The sequence below is a fragment of the Neodiprion virginianus genome, chromosome 4 (genome assembly GCF_021901495.1).
Source record: "Neodiprion virginianus isolate iyNeoVirg1 chromosome 4, iyNeoVirg1.1, whole genome shotgun sequence".
Classification (NCBI taxonomy): Eukaryota; Metazoa; Arthropoda; class Insecta; order Hymenoptera; family Diprionidae; genus Neodiprion; species Neodiprion virginianus.
This window is the reverse complement of record NC_060880.1, coordinates 17,541,254-17,561,857: the sequence shown is the minus strand read 5'-3', so window position 1 is coordinate 17,561,857 and position 20,604 is coordinate 17,541,254. Positions and strand designations below refer to the sequence as shown.

The 20,604-nt window shown below is 37.8% G+C and overlaps 4 protein-coding genes across 12 annotated transcripts; 1 reads left to right on the top strand and 3 right to left on the bottom strand.

The window, feature by feature from the left end:
• Positions 1-435: 435 nt before the first annotated feature.
• LOC124302997 (T-complex protein 1 subunit epsilon-like) lies at positions 436-7,480 on the bottom strand. The gene is made up of 8 exons (XM_046759648.1): positions 7,236-7,480; positions 5,256-5,481; positions 4,147-4,345; positions 3,845-4,037; positions 3,041-3,310; positions 2,323-2,508; positions 1,648-1,966; positions 436-1,522 (listed from the first exon to the last, which is right to left on the bottom strand). The coding sequence occupies exons 1-8, from the start codon at positions 7,338-7,340 to the stop codon at positions 1,389-1,391; spliced, it is 1,632 nt and encodes a 543-aa protein (XP_046615604.1). The 5' UTR covers positions 7,341-7,480; the 3' UTR covers positions 436-1,388.
• On the top strand, positions 6,582-14,811 carry LOC124302999 (solute carrier family 25 member 46-like). Of its 2 annotated transcripts, XM_046759651.1 has the most exons (6): positions 6,582-6,586; positions 12,257-12,434; positions 12,566-12,848; positions 12,927-12,983; positions 13,085-13,361; positions 13,447-14,811. In XM_046759651.1, the coding sequence occupies exons 2-6, from the start codon at positions 12,269-12,271 to the stop codon at positions 13,855-13,857; spliced, it is 1,194 nt and encodes a 397-aa protein (XP_046615607.1). In that variant the 5' UTR covers positions 6,582-6,586; positions 12,257-12,268; the 3' UTR covers positions 13,858-14,811. The 2 variants fall into 2 exon arrangements, with proteins under 2 accessions (XP_046615607.1, XP_046615606.1); XM_046759650.1 differs by lacking the exon at positions 6,582-6,586 and having other exon boundaries at positions 12,038-12,434.
• LOC124303001 (39S ribosomal protein L39, mitochondrial) lies at positions 10,216-11,634 on the bottom strand. Its single transcript, XM_046759653.1, has one exon. The coding sequence runs from the start codon at positions 11,259-11,261 to the stop codon at positions 10,275-10,277; it is 987 nt and encodes a 328-aa protein (XP_046615609.1). The 5' UTR covers positions 11,262-11,634; the 3' UTR covers positions 10,216-10,274.
• On the bottom strand, positions 14,806-20,521 carry LOC124302995 (ATP-dependent Clp protease ATP-binding subunit clpX-like, mitochondrial). Of its 8 annotated transcripts, none has more exons than XM_046759642.1 (7): positions 20,401-20,521; positions 19,686-19,825; positions 19,244-19,471; positions 18,968-19,116; positions 18,467-18,656; positions 17,061-17,965; positions 14,806-16,917 (listed from the first exon to the last, which is right to left on the bottom strand). In XM_046759642.1, exons 2-7 carry the CDS (start codon positions 19,753-19,755, stop codon positions 16,663-16,665), a joined length of 1,797 nt encoding a protein of 598 aa, XP_046615598.1. In that variant the 5' UTR covers positions 19,756-19,825; positions 20,401-20,521; the 3' UTR covers positions 14,806-16,662. The 8 variants fall into 8 exon arrangements, with proteins under 8 accessions (XP_046615598.1, XP_046615600.1, XP_046615595.1 ...); XM_046759644.1 differs by having other exon boundaries at positions 19,686-19,822; positions 20,401-20,513; XM_046759639.1 differs by having other exon boundaries at positions 20,347-20,500.
• Positions 20,522-20,604: the final 83 nt, after the last annotated feature.

Here is a 20,604-nt window from a genome sequence, read left to right as displayed (position 1 = left end):
TACAGTTTGTTCAAGTTTATCGATAGAAATACCTAGGAATGTCAAGATTTACTTTTACGTTGAAAATGTTGCCAAAGCTTAGTTGAGTTATAGCTTATTATGATTAAGAACTAATTGAATGATCGATCGATTTATATAATAAGTTGACGCTACGTTTGTCTGAAACGAATCGTACTCTTATCGTTGGACGTTTGCAAGTACAAATAGATATGTAATGCCCCCGAGTAACATCGGGATATCTCAATCAATCTGATCGAATAGATAATTACAATTGATAGATATAAACGTACGAGTATTAGCAATGATCGGATAAAATATTCGTCAGATATTAATTTATTTAGCTAGAATTTACCATGGGTAATAAAAAATGATAAAAATTTTATTTGTGATGCGCGAAGTGAACGATGTTTCCGGATATTAACTGAAATCGCAGTATCTGATTTTCGATTTATTCATAAAAAAGTAACATTACACACGTATTGTAATTACAAATGAAGGCACGCGAAGTTAAGGATAATAACTTGGAGTTCCAGACATTTTTCTATCGGTTGTCAGACTATTACCGGTTTCTAGAGTCTGTTGACATCTTGTCATTATTACATCAATGCCAAAATTTGAGTTTAGTAATAATTATGAACAATATGAAATTAAAAAATTACAATACTGCGTTCTTTTCCGTGTCTCGATATCATCATTTGGCTTGAATAGTTGCGTATCTCATGCCAAATTTCAAACGTAAGATAACCGTTACTCGTAGATACTTAAAAAATGTTGAAACGAGTCATTATGCATGTTACATACGTACTATAAGAAAAATTACGACATACCTAATCGAATACAAAATGTGTTTGTGTGCAACGTGTCTTCTATATCAAACGCACGAGTACAAGTTGTATATTCAGTTCAGACCACATTCGGTTTTTGATAATACTTTGCAACTCTAAATATTTATCAGAGTTTTCAGTTTGCGGAATCTATTTTTATTGTGACTAAATTGTGCGGGAGTCTGAGCCGAATAACCAGATTGTATCCTTGTGAAATCCTTACCTAATCACTATAGGTACTATGTACATATAATAAAATGTAACCACCACCGCGGGATAAGTTTTATCGTCGGAACACTGCCTGGGATGAATAACAATCCGAATGATGAGATTAATTACGTAGGTTCTGTTTTTTTTTTTATGTCAATTATAGCTTTATTTTATTATAAATTAATTTCAGCATAAAGTCAATTAATTGTTTAATCAGAGCGTAGTAAGCGGTCTGGGTGATGTTTAATAACTATCAGAAACAATTCAAATGAAGCGTATTAATAATACAATAATTCAGTCTCGTTAACGTGTCGTGAAAATTTGAACAATCTTTATTGTGAATGTTCGGCAGATTTAAACTCCCATACCGTTGTCACTGGGAGATCTGATATCATCGATCTTCAATATCATCTTCACTAATTGCGTGGCAAGTAAGATTTGCTGCTGCTTACTCTTCAAAGATTCGATGACGTTTTGGACTTTCATGTCTGAAAAATAAAAAAAAGAACTTTAATTTTAAAGATTTCAGTTTGTTAAAAACGGATTTGTTTACATAGAAAAAAAAAGCGACCAAGCAAACACAGAAGGTACATTTTCAACAAAATACACCTACCGGTTGTGCCAACGTTCATGCAATCGATTCCAAGACTAGAGTTTGATTCGGTCAACTGGCGCGCCTTGGCTTCAGCAAGAGCATCGACAGGAGAAAGTCCTGCGTTTTCTGCCAATGCCATGGGGATGGCCTCGAGCGCATCAGCAAATGCACGGAATGCATACTGCTCAAGGGTGCTGATCTTGTCGGCATGAGCGGCGCATGCCAATGCACAGGAAACTTCAGCTGCTCCACCTCCATAAACTATTCTTCCATCCGTTACCAGATTGCGCACAGCACAAAGTGCATCGTGGATCGAACGTTTTGCTTCCTCAATAATCTGTTGACAGTAATAAATGTGCTTACGGAGTACAGTGTGCTTTAATGAAAGGGACAATGATCAAAAACTATATTAAGCGTCGACGATTTCTTTCGGACTAGAATGAATGCTGCAACTAAACTTAATCAATATTTTATAAAGAAAATTTTGTAACACAATTCGATATGCAATGAATTTTTTTTATTATCAATCAAATGCTTATATGCAAACTGTGCTATTTTTTTTTGCAAGGTGTCAGACCAGTTAGACGCATTGAATGACATCGCTGAAATTCTCCTTGCCATATTTTTTAACAAGACTATTTTTATAAATTAGGCGTCTGATCGTAATGTGAAAAAAAAAAAATGCATACTTACCATTTTATTGCCTCCACGAATGAAAATGGTTACTGCTCGTGAGTTTTTGCATTCCTCAATGACGAGCATGCGGTCCTTTGTGGTTCCAAAAGTCAACTCTCTGACCACACCCGCGTATCCCAATTTATCAGGAGTCAATTCTTCGAATCGAGGAACGATACGACCGCCGGTAGCGATGGCAATCAACTGAGGATTGAATAATCAGCATTATAAAAATTCTTTCTTTTTTGACAATATCTATGATTACAGTTAATTAATGAAGAAAGTGAAAAAAACCCTCAGCTCTCATAATCATTGATCATTAGGGCCACTGCAACAGATACGTCCCAAGTCGACTTTGTGCTCAAATAAAGAAGCCCATGATAGGTTCGAAAAATTAAGTATATACATTTTCGAATGAATTAGAGGACTCATAATTAAGAGAACCAGACGCTTGGTTACGCAATGCTACCCCCTTCTATTGCGCTTTTACATCATTGGGTTGTTTATAAATGGAACTGAATGCTCAGAATTTCGAATTTTGGTAACATGATGGATGATGCATGACAGTCTTCACTTACCTTTGTGAAAAAATTCATGTGAATAAATTAACGATACGTATGTCACACTTTTTGGATTAAATTGACCGAGTAGATTCAATAATTCAAAATTGAATAAATTTCACCGACACTTTTATCGAATTTCTAGATGCCGCAGAATAAAATAAACTTATAAGCACCTCGATTTCGGGACCACCGACCCACCGAACAGCGGGCAGGTGTTCCTGGAGGAGAAGGTGATTGGCTTCGTCGTCAAATCCCCACTGGCAAATAGCGAGCGTTGCCCCGGCTTGTTTGACTTGAGATACCATTTGAGTGAATTTTTCACGTTCATATTCTCGTAATGCTCTGTAGTCCTCTACAGAAGTCACGTCAAGCTTATGTTTAGTTTTCGGTTTTGGCGGCTCAAATGGACAAGTGAGAATTGCCAATTTCACATTCTCCAACCTCTGTAACACATCGAGTATGGAAACAGTGTTATACTCACCGTTTCTAACGATTTTAATAAAAATTTACACTATTCTGCAACCAGATTGTTCAATAACATCACATAGGATGTTGATCTCAATTGAAATTTTAACTGTATAAACTGTATTTTTAAAATGCTTATTGCAAAATCGATACAGCATTTGAGTTTTTCAATTACTCAAATACACGAGAATCAAACATGCTGATAATATGGCAAGGTGTCTGGTCAGGCAGTGCATTGAAGAAACTGCTGAAATTCTCCTTGCAGATATATCAATACAACAATTCAAACTAATAGTGCAAAAGTTTAGAAGGTCAAATTTTTACGATGCAAAAGCAGACGCTTTTGTAAGTCAATTTCGAATGATTAGAATTAGTGTAACTTGTTCCTTAAATTAACATATGAATTTCATAATCACGAACTCTGTAAATGCGATTTCTCGCAGGATCTTGAATGGGGAAGAAAAAGAAAAAAACGACAAAAAAATCGATCAATAAAAGGTGATAGTAATTACCTTAGGCATTTGAGGATGACTGAAGTCTTTGTCTACAACAACGCCACGAACTAACATTGTGTCTTCAAGGCGTCCTCCAACTTTACCCTCTAGTTTGATTAATTCAAAATTGACGTCTCGTGTCTCCAAATCAGCGACAGCCATCACTGCATTCACAGCAATCTCCGCCATTTGTCGGTGACACTTGTTGATGCTGTAATAATAATGAATAAAAAATTAACGAAATACAACACTGGATGTTTGGAAGAATTTGACATGTAATATTGACAAGTTGACGCAATATTATCTCAACTTGCACTCACATTTTGGATCCAAGAGTAGTCATGGCAGTCTTGATTAGAGGTTCCAAGTCTTTGAGGTTGACTGGGAAAGCCTCCGCAATAGTGTCTAAATGTTTGTTCGCACATTGGGCTGCAAGCTCGAAACCATCAGCTATTCGGATTGGGTGAATTCCTTTGTCTAAGAGCTGTTCAGCTTGCTCCATTAGCGCGCCAGCCAATACTGAGGTAAGAGAAGTGACAAAATTTGCGACAATATTACGATACAGTGAAGCTGAAGTTTGTGACATTGTATTTGTAAGAAAAATCGTCTTTGTGACTTGGGAATCGTTTTAAATTCAGTAAAGCACAATAATAAAGTATATATGTACTCATGCATCATATTGTGAAAATTGAAATGCTCAAATTATTCCAAAGTTTGAAAATAGCGAGTTTGCTTTAGTTAAATTGCCCAAAACAGACGAATTTACATAATGGCATGAATACAGATGTGAGACACATATCAGTGCGTGCAGTCAATTAAGAATAGCTGCCCAATGGTTCAGAGTCTCAGATCGATGAAACTTAATGTTGCATCGTTTTTGTATTGTTTACATATGAGTTTCTCGAGACAATCGAGATTCACACGTCTCAACATGCTTCATCGCAGTGTAGAAAGTTCTTTAGATGCGTATATATTCATGCCTAACAGCTAGAGAAGTGGGTGAATTATAGAAATTTGCATCGGATCTTGATAAAAAATTACTGAATTCTGTTGGAGTTTGTTTTATTCCACGGTATGTAGTTTGACGTTTGATTACATATTTTTTTCTGACAATAATTTGATTCAGAGCAAACATAATATGTATAAAAGAAACTCGATCAATATACTTTTGAATAAAACAAACCCAATCGAATTGAAGAATAGATGTTTGAAATTCACCCGCTATTCAACCATTTACTCGTATATACTTTGTTAATTTACAATCCTTGATTCCAATTCATTGTTACTGAAATTGCCTTGTATTCCTTTTGTTTGTAATTTTCAACTAATATCATCATACCAATTTTTTTTTTCTTATTATTCCTCACTTTTGCATCCTATATGTCATTTTTAATGTTTTATGATTTAAATGTAGATTTGATGTTCTTACCAACAACACCAGTTGTGCCATCGCCTATCTCATCATCCTGCGATTGAGAAAGCTGCACCATCAACTTGGCGATTTCATGATCTACGTCCATGTTTTTCAAGATCGTAGCTCCATCATTGGTTACTGTTACATCACCATCGGAACTAACTAACATCTTGTCCAAACCTTTGGGACCCAAAGATGTTTTCAAAGTATTGGCAATACTCCGAGCTGCCAAGATATGCGACTAGAGAAGAGAGAACGAAATTCAGTTATTTTGATATATCATGAGAATCAGTCAACTGCATAATTACACACAAGTACTAGCAACGTACATTTAATTTTAAACTACAACTCCAATGTAAATATACCAATGTATAAGCTTGATCCCTGTACTTATGTTAGATTACAAATCTTCTGTAGAATTGTATCAAGTTTTCACCCTCAAAAATGTATTACAGGTTCTCTTATAACTTATTATTAACTTAACTATTCACGGTTTGCAACAAGATTTTATTGTAGAATGAAAGTTTTTACTGCACTTCGGGTTTATGATATCAACACAATAAAATATTGAAACAGAAATCACTGTTTTGAAATTCTAGGTGGAATTTACAAATGTAGAATTCCAAGAATACCGATATATGTCTTACTTTAGTGGAATTTACTATGATCTATTGAACTCCGGACAATCTTAAAATCGCAATATAACATTGATTCCTGGAAATGCATAAATGTTGCATTAAACTTACAAGCTCAGACCGCAGTAGTTTAACGAATACTGCGAAAATACTATTTCCCATCTTTCTCTCGTTTAATATAATTAATCAAGTTTACTACCAACCACTCAAAAAATGTTTCAAGATGGCAGAAAACATTTCTTCAATGATGTTTAAATTGTTATGTAAAACAATATTACTTGTGTTCACATCTAAAACTTTTGAAATTTTCACAACCTTGTTCTATCTGTTATGCTTGAGTAACAATGAGTTACAAAACATACAATGAATACATAGTCATCGAAAAAATACTACCAATAATAATGCATTGTGATGAAGTACAATAACACAATTTTTAAATCATGTGAATCTGTTAGAATATTAATACAGATTGTAAGTGAACTAGCTTGTAAGAAACACATCAGTAAGCGTGGTCCATTAATCGAATCACTCAATGGTTCAGTTTCTCATATTTTATTTTATCTTGCACACTTTATTAAAAATCACAGGCAAATTTCAAATAAAAATTTTCCTGTGTCTCAAGGTGCGTAACTGAAAGATAAAATTTGGATTCAAGTAACATGTTTCAAGAAAAACAAAGTCAAAACATACAGATGGACTGGCTCTTCCGCTGTCCTTTGAGTTGAATCTCAAGTCGGACGTGGTAAAAAGAAAGTATTTTCAAGCATTACCGTTACTTCACCCATGGAGATGTCAAGAAAGTTTTTTTTCCAGTAAGGTACTTACTGAAGTTGCAAAAATGTGAAAAGGGTTGTCTATAATTGAATTCTGACAGGAAATAAAAAGTAAGCATAAGATGCAACTGTAATACCGACGTACGTATTATGCAGCAATGTCTATAGTCGACTGAACGAATGAGGGGGGAACAGGCATAGAAATTCCTTATATGGTTATAAGACAGAAGCTGTGATTGGATTCATTGTTAAAATGCCAATCATATTTAGCGATAAATTCATAATCGCTGTGAAATTGACGGTTTGCAGCTCACATGAGGGTGTTAAATGAACAACATAATCCCAAAGTTCGAAGTAAAATAAAATATCACGAATGCGCGAGGCTCTACCGGTTTACGAACACGTGACGCGAACAAAATTGCAAAGCCACCACGCGATCAGCACTTTGGTGAAATTAAGTAAATTAGTGTGCACGAAATAATGCAATTTATCTGAATTAATAAATGGAATAGTTATAATCAGTGTGATCAGGAACTTATAACAGAAAATGTAATCAATGGAAATTATAAAACATGTGCATGCCTCACCTTAATCGCATCATTGCCGGTCAAGCGACTCTGCTTGTCTTGATCACGCAAGATAATGAAAGGTCTTCCGTACTCATCGAACGCGATAGAACCAGGAAAAGACATGTTTCGAATGAAAGTAGTTCAAATTCCGTGATGTATGAAAAAAAGTAAACTCTGGCGATCGAACCTCACTGCAGACGTGCGGCCATTTTATCACTCACTGCCGAGCGTCTTCTTCCTTCCAGAGTGTTCCACGGTGTGCTCATAAAGTAGAACAGAGTGACCTCAAGGGCTGGCCACATTGAACGCAGATGTTTTTTCGAACACTTCAACAAGCACACCAACCTACAGGTGCTCGGGTAGGTTTCTCTCTGTAGTAGAGTAGAGTGTAATCAACTTTTGCCACATCGCAGCTATAAATACTCCTAGACAAATTGTTTCGTATGTTATTTCGTATAAACTACTTCAACGCGCATACCCGTCAGAGGTAGGAATAAAGATCTTTGACTTCAATCGGAAAGTTTATACTCCAGATAAATGGCATTTATCTTCTCGTTTCAGTAGCTGCGTTGATATTCCAAAAAATAAATCGGTCACTAGTTGGTTTTACAAGATTGTTGCACTTGATCACGTAGTAGACACCGAGACGGCGCATCCATTTCATCTCGATCAAAATTAGCGCATTCGTGATGTATTACAGTTACTCTGAATTTTTTTTCATACGAACACTTTTCGAAAAACAATTCAGCTTCTCTACTTAACGTAGATACTTCACTTACGGCTAGCTGAAACAGCGTTCCGGAATTTCAAAAATCCTGCAATGAATTTTGTAATGCACTATTTCGACGTGATTTTTCGAGCGAAATCGAATGAGTGCAGTTCGAATAGGCTGCAAACAACGGATCAAAAGTTACAGCTGAAAAACAAAAGATTTCCTTCGTCATATCGCTGCTGTTGATGCCACGCTCTTTTCGCTGCGTTTTCTGAGTTCCTGGGGGTCCAATTAGTCAGGAAAGGACCATACAAATAGAATCTGAGACGAAAAATTTTTAGCTCCACAAATGAAGAAAAAACTGAGGTAAAAGGATGGAATGAATGCAAGGAATACGAATAAGAAATGAACACCAATTCGAATTACAAAGAAGAAACTTGATTTCGATGATCCCGGGGTGGTTTAGCTTAGCTACCCCGGCAAGGACAGCCCACGCGGCTACACCAATTTTGTGTCATTTGTTATTTATTTTCATGTATTCTAGATCTGCGGGTGTAGTAACTACGTTGGTTTCCCAACGCGTCGACGACCCTGGGTAGAAAACTCAATCATGAGGCCCCGGGAAGGCCAGCGCAAGAATCCTCAATCGGCTCTACCCAGTTTCGCTCTCGCATCTAATTACTCGATCACAAGTACATTAGAAATACGATCCAACGTCATTTAATAATAAAATGGATCGTTAGGAGCCTCGATGCATCGAGTTGATAGTCCCACGTTCACACAGTTCACTGAATCACTTTCGCACACATAACGAGCTATTGCCAACAAAACTCACGTGTTATCTCTTCCGAGTTCCGACTAATACTGATCTGGTTTTGAATTCTTCGTCAAATTTTCGTCTCGCTCGCTCTCGCGGGAATTTTGAGAACTTTGGATTGTACTGTCTTGTTGACCACTCGCTGTAGTGAGCACGAGATTAGTGTACTTGGTTTCATTCCCACACACATCGTAGTATTATAATACGTTCGTACGGATCGGATTATAACTTAATAATCACATGGGGCAATAATGGGTCTGTGACAACGGCCGATTACGAAATTATAGTTCATAAAGCTCTAGTTTCACAATTATTTCGCATTACTTATGCATTGTCTATTGAACTATTTCCAGAATTTTCTACATGCATCTCTGAAATTGGTTCCTTTATACTTCAGCATATTCGAAAATCTCAGAATTTCCTTTCAATTTTTATCTTGCGTTTCTTTGCAAATTTATGATTCTATGACCACATCATCGAGGTTCAAGCATATTAGTATTGGTGATGAAACATAGAATAATTAGTATATACTAACTCAATTAAGGGGGGAGCCTGCTTTAGAGGCTTCACAAAATCGATTTTTTCAAGGATTTTTTTGGGAAGGAAAGAAATATCCGATTGAAACGAAACTTTTAGGTTTTATTGTTATATATTTCAGCAGTCTTCTTAAGTTTTTTCATTAAGATATATGTCATATTATGCCTGGTACAAGCATTTCACCGAGGCGTCTCGAGTGTGCATTTGTCGTGCGGCGGGAAAGGTGCAGGTCGCAATTTCCATCTGAAACAAAGAACCCAAAAAAATTTTCACCTCTCAATAGTATAGCTTCTCGTTAAACCAAGAAAATTCAACAAAAAGTGAAAAATTCAACAATTTTTCGCAAATTAAAAAAAAAATTCACTTTAGATTGTTTAAAAAGTGGGTTAATCTTAACTTTCTTAAGGTTTTTTAGGTTCAACTAGAAGAGAATTTAATCCCGAGTACAATGCAATTTGTCTCGTTTCGATAGGACGTTTAGTTTTATCCCTACCTTTCCCGCCAATTAGGAAAAATCGTAAAAATGAAAAACTGAGAAATCGTGCGTCAAAGTTTTCGTATATAAAAAATCGTAATTTTATTGAACTTACCGCATTAATATGCTAATTAGTGATTCCTGGTCCATAGAGTTGCCCTTCAGACTCTTCAAAAAACTGGTTCAGACTCTTCAAAAAACTGGTTCAAAACTTCAAAAAACCGCTCGTATACCTGCTCGACGCTTGCTCACTATTTCTTCTGTAACTCCGAAAATATTTCGAATTTGCGTCTGAAATTTTAGGGACACATTCTTGGATAGTTTGGGAAGACATTTATGCAAAAAAAAAGATATTTTGAAGCCTCTAAAGCAGGCTCCCCCCTTAAGTGGGTAATTTCAGCAAGAGAATGGGCAGTCAATAACTTCGAGTCTGAAAGAATTGATGGTAAGAATAACATTTTGATAAATCGGTTTTTACTTTATTTACATTCTTTAAATTACATGACATATACAGTACTAATTAGCCACCGCAGCAATTTGGTCCTCCGAATCTTCGACAATTTTGCTAGGAACCCAAACGGAATTGTTCAACTTTCTGGCACGTTCCTCCAAAATTCCATATGCAAAATGATTCAAAAGAATTCCAGCGGGAAGTGCAACTCCCTGGAATCTGTACAAGGTTCCGTACTCGTCGGTGGACAATTTGTGCACAGAAGCGACGGTGCACCTGCCGATGATCCCAGTGTTGCCAATCATAGGTCCTTTGCTAACATCGATGTGATCCCCAATACGATAGAGAGTGACGCTGTCCTCACTGTGCCTTGCGATATTTGGTATCTGTTCACTCTTGTAGGGATTATCCTGGAACATTTCGAGCGCTATGCTTTCTCCGACGACCAGCCGCTCAATTGGTAGGTTTTTCTGACTGAGTTTGATGTACAGAGCAGACAAGGATTGCAGCTCTGCGACTGTTGGTTTCCAGTCTTCGAAGCCAAGGGAAATGTCGTGCAGAAAACTACCCGACCTGACGTTTGGTATCGGAAAACTATGAAGGTGGATGCTGATGCTGTCTTTGAATGCGTTTTCAGCTACGGCACCCATCATCAGTGAACAGGACCGCCAGAAGGCTTTGTTCACAACCTGCGATTCTGGTGATGCCATTGTAACGAACTTTATCTCGCACTCGGAGTTGAACGGTCTGTGCATGTCCCAGGGGGTCCCGTTGACTTCGGCGAGGGCGGCGACCTTCGTTACGCCCTCCGAAATGTGCTTAGCACAGTCAAAGGGCGTAGATAAATGCTTGTTCATTACGAGCGTAATTTCGTCCGACGGTCCCGAGTACTTAACCTCTATTTTCTCGATACGACCCACCGCTGCTCTCTGACGTTTCGCCTCGCTGTCGAATAACTCGTTTCGCTTTTTTCTGGCCTCTGATTTGGTCAGTGTGCTCAGGCACCGCCTCAGCATTGGTACCTGCAGTCGTAAACTCGTCCAATTTATCATTTTGTGGCTTGTTGTAGATTTATGATTTTGAGGTTAGCACGAGCCAGACAACTTGCTATCAGCTTACAACCGCTGGCCACCGGTGCTTCGTTTACAAAGCTACCGTTTTTTAACAACAAAACCGCATATTAACGGCACAGTGTGGAATCCTTTCTCGACGAGCGACGCTCTCTGATGCTCGGCTCTCAGACACTTGTTTTCTTTCAATATTAGTTCTTTCTCTTCACTGCAAGCTTTTCGTTCGTTAACTCGTTTCAATAATTCGTATCGCAATTCTTCGTGCACGCATGTAACTTGGATCACGGATAGAGCACACTCACGCAACTTAACGCTCATCACGCGCATGATCTATTCGATTCTGAAGCAGTGCTGCCAAGTGCCACCAAAAATAGCAATGCACAGTGTGTCTCTACGGCTTTAGCACTTACGGTGCTACCTTCATATCGCGAATTACAATGCGCCAACAATGTTCAACAGATCATTTTACATTACTTTCAACTCTCGCCGACTGCCTTAATCGAAGAGACCAACTGTACGGTATTCGAAAAATTTAAAATATTCGGCATTAGACTGACGACTTTTTGGCGTTTATAACAACTATATTCATTTCAGATTACGGAATATTTAGTAATTCATCAATCACCCGAATGAAAACCAATTCTCCATTTTCGATTCTCTTGAAAAATTGTAATATCTGCAATTAGCAGCGATTGGTAATGTCGCGAGTAATATGTCCTCGACAAGGGGGTAATTCTTTCGTGATGTTGATTTACCCAGTTGGCAAAACTGACGACTACAGCTGATCGAGATCGAGGGGGGTTCTACGATTGGTAAACGCAATGCAAGGGCATGAGAAGGCGAAGAGATTTTTTCACCATTTGTACGTATGTAGTGTGAGATAGAAAGGTGAAACTTCGGATGCTCGTCACCGGGGCAGAAGAAGGGCTGTATCGTATTTCGGAGATAGCTGTCGATTTCGGGGCTGAGGGTGATAGCTGGTGGACAGAATGGCGGGACTCGAGGGGTACGATAGACATTACGGAACTCGTCCGATCGAGCCGTGGGAGGTCGGTGCTGCGTTCCCGAGCAAATACCACGGCCGAGAGGTTATACGTCCCCTAGATGTCCCCGTGGTTCACCCCCTCGCAGAAGACAGTCCACCCCCAGAAGACGGTGAGACATCTCTCGCTCATGTCGCACTTTTTGCACGAATGCTTATATCGTACGATATCACGCACTTGCACTCCTCAGTCGTTTTTGAGTCGAGTGGAAGTATCGTCTCGTTCACACAAACGTCATTTCAGATCTGACCGTAAAAAGATACGTCGGATTAGGCTGCGGTCTTGCAAGTCTGATTACGGAAAATCTACTGATACACCCCTTCATTGTACTTCGAAGACAGTGCCAAGTGAACCCTAGCGCCGTCAAGTATCATTTAGTTCCGATAACTTTAGTGCCCATCATCATACGGCTACATCAAACCCAGGGCTTGAACACTCTCTGGAAAGGAATTGGCTCCACACTTCTCGTCAGGGGTTTGACTCTCGCTGTCGAAGACCTCGTGTCGAAAATCACACCCTGGCCCAAGTAAGGTTACTGTAAACAATTTCTTTTGTTGAATGTTGGATCTTTCTAAATTGTAACGTTATACTTTTCTGATTACAGGGAGATTACTTGCAACAGTTCGTTGAGGTCTTTTGGACAGCATTTGCTTCTTAAGTGGTAATTACACAATTATAAATTGTTTTTATTGTGTGATTTTGTGAAGAAAGTCACCAGTGTCATCGTACCTTCTTCGATTCATTGATTGATCACCCTTGCAGCGTGTCGATTGGGATAGTAACACCATTCTACTCTGCTTCATTAGTAGAAACAGTTCAGTCAGAAATTGCTTCTGAACGTCCAGGGATCTTGGATGTATTCAGAGATGGAGCCATCAGGCTACTTGAAGTAGGAAATAAAGGGAGATTGATTCCAATTTATGCTCTGTTACCGCCAACGATTGCCTATGGAGTGACAAAGTACCTTTTCACTCTAATTGTAAGAGGAGTTACCAGCCGAATAATGCACGTTAGACACAAGCATTCTCAACAACTGAGGGTTTGCATTTTGTACACTTCTTTTACTGAAACAGGTTTGACAAAAATTTGTGAATAAATTAAAAATATTCAAAATTAATTTTCAGGGAGCTTATAGCAGAGATTTGGTCTCTGAATCAGTGGTTCAAGACATAGAACTGCACTCTATACTCGTATCCATGTGTGCAGCTGACATCATTTTTTATCCCTTGGAGACGGTGATTCACCGGTTACACTTGCAGGGCACAAGAACTATAATAGATAATCTTGACACGGGACGAAGCGTTACGCCGTTACTGACAGGATACAGTGGGGCTATCGACTGTTATCGAACGATTATATCTACAGAGGGTCCTTTCGGATTGTACAAAGGGTTCGGTTCACTGATACTGCAATTCGCAGCTCATGTATTAGTTATACGAGCAACTAAATGGATACTTACCGAATTGACTGGGGTAATGAGGCCAAAAGCAAAAACCATAAAACCACCACCGCTCAATTACTACAACGATATTTGAGCCGGATATTTTTCTTTGATTTTTAACAAGTTTATAGTAATATAACTTTGTATGAAATATTTTACTATTAACAATTTTTCTCCGATTGTTATTTATTTTTTTTTTTTTCTTGTAAACATTAAAATTGTTAGCAAGAATCATATTACGTTTGTGATCTCTCATAAGTTTTCGGTCGAATTAATTATCGACGATTACTAACGACTATACCACTTACTAACAAGTGCGTTAGTTCCTTCAAGTCAAGCGATAATGACGTGAACGTACTATGTGCGTGTAGTTACATTGACATGCGAGTGTAGCCCGTGGTTATCAGTTATTCATGAATCCTATTTATTAAAAAACCCTAAGACATATAATTGTATAAAATGATCGATTTGATAAACAAATTTCAATTTCTCATCGAATATACAACATTTATTTTGAAATTTAATCAGAGCTTCGTTTTTTTTATCACTGGGTAATCGGCTGGTAGGATATAATTCTTTCGCCGTTTTCTGTAGGACGTTTGCCCAAGAAACACCAATCCAAATATTGAACTAACTCAAATGTATTTTAATGTTTGTAGTGGACACACAAGTAAATTATACTGGCAACTTTTTCACTGACATATCTATTAAAATACTCTCTTCTCCGACGTTAATAGATTATGAAGGTTCTTTGAGATAAGAAAATGTTTATGCTAGTAATATATCCAAACCGCCGAAATATTCTGTTAATAGTTAAATCGTTCATGAATCGATAGAGTTGCTGGTTGTAGGGACTTGAAAATTTTAGAACTGTTCTGTAAATATTTCGAAATAACGTGGATAGAATTTTACTTTAGCTAGTTCGTGATTTACGTGTAGAGCAACAATTAGTCGTGGTGATTATAAGGTAGAAAGTGCATACGCGGAATAATTGTAGCATAATTTAAAATCTATCGCAAAAAAATAAAACGTTGATGATAAATACTTATTTAATTCTTGGTTTATTATAAATATACCCTTGTACAGTGTAAATTAGCTTTAATATAATATGCTATCTCTTCTAACACGTTTATTCTGAGTGCCATACGGTCCTGACCATGGTCTTCATTAGACTGAGAGAATTCGAAATCTACATAAATTATTATGTAACATTTATCATTTATCATCACAAGTGAAATAAATTGCGATGGTTGAATATTCAGTTTAAGCTACGCGATTCTTCTTTGTTAACAACTTCAACGCAGAGCAAGGTTTTGGTGGTCGATGAGCTTTTACCCGTACATTGTTTGTCAAGTGTTACCTGATTCTCAATCTCTGAATCTTATGGCTTTCAATACGGGACATGCGGTGCAGCGTCTCAGTTTATGCTACATGAATATATTTCATTTATTTACACGAACAGTGCGTAAACTTCTATTTATAACGCAAAACCATTTGATTAATTTGAATCGATGTGTAGCCAATAAATTTGAATTCCATCTAAACTTTACACAGGGTTTCTATCACTACTCTTTCTTTCTTTCCTTCTTTGTTTTTCTCTCTTTCTCTTTCGTTTGAACTAAGGATAAGCTATCTCTATGTACAATATATTACAAAAAATCTTTATCATCGCATCTCTATGAACGGTCATTATGACAGTAGTTGAACTCGTAGCTTGAAATTGAGTTTCTAGCCGCAAAGGTACACAGATGTTCGGGATCTAAAGTTGTGTTACTGTTTAGAGGAAATCCTTTCTTTTTTTTTTTTTACCGTAAGTAACTTATATTTTATTAATCTATGAAAAACATTGAACTTTATACGAGCATTACAATTGCGGTATTAGTTCATTTCTAATTTGATCACGTAAACGAATATGGAGTATGAAGATCAATCGCTCCTGATACGCAGTATTTAGTTGTGTAAAAAAAAAGAAAAATAATTTTTTAAAACAGAAATGAGAACTTTACTTCGTAAATAAACGGAGGTTGTACTCGTACTAACTTTTAATTCAATTTAATTATTTCTACCGTCCCCCATCTCCGAGAACCTCCGCCATAAGAATACGATGCGTATGCTAATATCACGGCGAATTTTGAATGTGCTCACGATGGTCGACAGTTATACAAGGTGACCCAGGACTACCGTCCCATAAGCACCAATATTTTTCTCGCAAAATCTCCGACTGAAACGTTTTTCTTATGAACGTACTCTTTAAAGAAAATTTGTGGTTTGCGAATTACAGCCGTGGCTAATCCAGTAGCATCTGATGGCTCGGAACAGCTGCCGAACGGATGCTACTGGATTGGCCACTTTGAAACGACTGTAATTCGAGAACAATAAATTTTCTATGAGAATTCAAAAACGTTTCACTCATACATTTTCATGAGACATACATCAGTAGCCTATAGAGTGATAGTCTTGAGTTGCCCTGTATATTATACATTATGTAGATAATATTGAATGTGTATGTGAAAAAAAAAAATACGTTTAACAATAGTATCGCTTTATTTCCGATATCATACGCATTCCTGCATAAATTTAATTAACTAAAATTTTTTAATTTGTTTACCTATTATATTAAAATTTTGACACCTTTTTCGAAACAAAAGAAAAAAGTATTGTACTTTTGACAATTCATCAATCTACCCGCCGCGTTTTTCAATTCCAACGGAATTAATATAAAACAAAATTATAAATTATTCACGGTTTATAATTAGGTTTTTGCACCAGTATCCTTAACATGGATAAAACATATGTACGCACTAATCAAAAATTCACGTGCAATACTTTCTGATTGTGTTTGTATCCGTGTTACAGAAACTCGAACGTGAGGATCCTAGGTAAACAGTGTTTTCCTGGGTTAATTCTGAACATGCTGTGCTTGTGGTAGTTCATCGTCATTAGTTTCGCCACGACGCATGTATTGCGGTTTATCATCACCACGAACACAGGCATCTGTAACGTGTACAGACAGTACGTCGCTTCCCGGAACTTCGAACATTGGTTCCAACAACAAGGATTCCATTATCGCCCTCAAACCGCGAGCCCCCGTTTTCCGTTCCATAGCAAGATCCGCGATAGAGGCCAATGCATCAGGCGAAAAACTGAGATCCACCTGATAAAATACAACGTTACATACCATAATACGTTATTATTTCTATTTAACGTACCAATTTCTTCTCGTTCCGGTAACGATCCATGTTATGCAATGTTATATCGATTGACTTTATATTAAATAGGTAAATAATATGCCTTTACCTTGTCCATAGAGAACAGCATTTGATATTGAGGTACCATTGCGTTCTTTGGTTCGGTGAGGATTCTTACAAGCATATCTCTGTTGAGAGTATGGAAAGGAACGAGAACTGGAAATCGTCCAACGAACTCCGGTATCATACCAAAGTCGATAAGATCTCTGGCTTCCACTTGTCTCAGCAGAATGTCTTTCTCTTTATTGTCGTCTTCCGTCGAAGGAGACATATTTGCAACGTCGGCAAGACTCGCTGCTCTACGTCCTGGACTTTCAGACGACGGTGTAGCCCCAAAGCCCAAGTATTTTTCGTTCTTTCGACGCGACACAAGCCTGTCAAGTCCGTTGTACGCCCCCGATGCGACGAACAATATATTCGTGGTATCCACTTGAAGAGTATCTCCTCTTAGTTTTCTAGAACTGTTTTTCTCCGGAACATTGACAATGGTTCCTTCCAACATCTTCAACATGCCCTGCTGCACGCCTTCCCCCCCAACATCTCTGAGTTGATGAATACCAGGAACTGCTCCGATCTTGTCAACTTCGTCGAGGAAAACAATACCCATTTGTGCTCGATCGACAACATAGTTTGCATCCTGAAGAAGCTTCGCTATGACACTTTCTATGTCTTCTCCAACGTAACCAGCTTGGGTCAGCGTGGTGCAGTCACAGATGGCGAAAGGAACGTCAAGGCATTGAGCAATTGTCTGGGCTAATAGGGTCTTCCCTGAACCTGTTGGTCCCAGCAGGAGTATATTACTTTTCTCCAATTTTAATTGATGCTGTTTGCTGTCTAAGATGTCGGACCCGGTGTTCGACTGACTGCCGGATGATTTTTGCTGATCGGCGCCTGGAGCAACGTGCTGAAATCCAACCCCGAGCGAGTTTCCTATACTCGATATGTGAAGAAGGTCTACAAAAGAAAAGTGTGCAACTTCATTAAGTTCATGTCCATTTCTCATATGCAAGCGGTGCTGGTGGCAGGACATTTCTCTGAGATCAGCGAGAAGAGTTGTTTGGTGATTTCACAATATGTACACTGTTGCAAATGCTCAGCCCATTTAGAATAGCAAATATCAAAGTGACTTGATTGATCACATTGTGAAAAAATGAACTAAAACTTAGAAAAATGACTTGACCAGCACTGAAAAATTATATTTTAATAATATGATCCAGGGGACTTGACGTTAACTTAAAACTTACAGCTCAGTGTATTTTAATATTCTTACTTGCTGAATCAAAATTCCACCTCAAATTAGACTAAAGAATACCACTGTAAGAGTAAAACGCGAATCTTGAAGTATGCACAGATGTGTTACTGGCACGTTTTTACTATTTTCGGAAACGAAAAAAAACACAGAACTGAAACTAAAATACACCTACTTATAGGTTTATTTTGGCAATTGTTAATTACGTGGTTTGAGACCTCTATGTGTGAATGGGTGATTGGATTCCTGCGTTGCTACCTGGGTAGCATTGACTGGGGTTGCATTTTGCATTGGCAGATTGTTGTGTATCCGTTTATAGTGATTGTACACAGCGACACTGAGGACCTTTTTTGCATATTCTTGACCAATGACATGCTTGTTCAAGTACTCAAAGATCTGGAATAAATAAAACGCTTATTACAAATCATGAATGTTTAATAAAGATCTAATTAAATATACTTGACAAACTAGCTAATTTTATGTCGCCATCCCTATAAAGCATTATTATAAGTTTATACATCAAGGTAGCTTGCCACTTGGCTAAGGTTCAATAAGTTATTCCTAGACTGTACGCAGAGCTAATATAATCACTTCTCAATAACAATATAAACATTCCGAAACAAACGGAGGTTTATAAATAGCTGCATATAAAAACTGGTTAATGATTAAATTAAATGAAATATCCAAAGATATCAAACAAATCCAACCTTTTTGGGTGGCGGTGGTGGTTTCCTATAAAATCCTTGCTTTGGCTCTTCAGGCCTTAATGCCTCTTTCAAGGTTCTTTTGGAGTCAATTTCGGACAGAACAACAAAGAAATGATGACACTTTTCGCATTTGACAAACCTCGTTGATGCTGAAAAGAGCAATTACCTCATTACTCATAACATAATACGTCATTCCGTTTAAAAATATTATGCTATGCAGCTGCTCTGCCAAGCCCTGAATAAACAGATAATACACAAATGAATGTCCGTACTTACAGACAAATGTTTCAACATGAGTGCAAGGATCTCCACACTTTGGACAAGTGAGGGTATTCTTTTTCCCTCCACCAGTACCGCTACTTCCGTTATTTGCCGATGTTCCCGAGGGAGGATTGCTACTTCCCGCATCTTTATTTGGTGGCGGTGGACTATCACTGGGTGATTTGGCGAGAGGACTGGTCGTGACTATCGATCGGGTAGCTACGACTCTGACAATTTTGTGTACTGTGGAAAGTATCAACCAAAGAATCAATGATGTATATACTTACGACAGTTTGAGACATGGTCAATATGTTATTGGATGTTGGTCACTGCTTTTACTTATGGGCTTGATAAATGTCGAAGGGGCAAGCATTGATATGTCATAACAAAAAGGATATCAATGAAAATGGTACAATAGATATTTTAAGGTAATTAAATTCAGGCGGCAATAACTTACGATGATTAGTCATATGGTTGGAAGAAGCTAAGCGACCTGCACTGACCAAACAACATCGAACGCAGCTCATCCTGCTGGTAACCTCTTCTTGGAGGGAGGCGTTTTAACACAGAGATGAATTCTTGCTAAAATTACAGCTGCTGTAAAACAGATTTCTTAGAATTTCAAGAATTGATGAATTTTGGGGACGGATTGACGTTGTGAGTTAGTAATTGAGAAACGCGAGTTCAAGGATGAATTGCATGTTTGACTCTTATTGGCATTCTTTCATCTGTATTTTAATTTGTGTTGTTAATTTTTTTTCGGGAGGTTTGATTAAGCGAAGATTATGACTGATAACGGAATTGAAATGTAAGAAAAAAAGGGAAGCGATACGCAAGAAAACAAAAACAAGACGATAGGTTCACAGAGTTTCTGACGCGAGCATTGCAACATTTGGCATAAGATAAGGGTGAAGCAAAAATGTAAATTTATAACCCAAGGTACTGCCACTGACAGAGGGAAACATACGTATGTATGCGCCGCAGCAAGTAGCGACATAATAAAAACAATTGCGATTTTGCAATGACGGAAAAAAATTAGTCAAGGTCAGCGTGTAGCCAGGTGGTAAAATATTATCGACGGGTAAATTATTGGTTGAAATTTATTTACTAAAACTTACTAACTGTCAACAACGCGTCACTTTCAGGACGGAGTAAATAGAAATACAATTCACCTTGCGGATCGTAACATGCAATGCAAGATGTGGAAATCTCAAAAGGCCTCTAACTACGTGACACATAGAGAAACTACCGCGACATCTTTCGGAAAAATTGGCATACCGACTCAAACGACTTCTTCTTACCACTATCACCATTCAACTCCCGCCAAATCACAAAGTACCAAACGCATGTAGATCGTCATCAGAGAGCTTATTCTG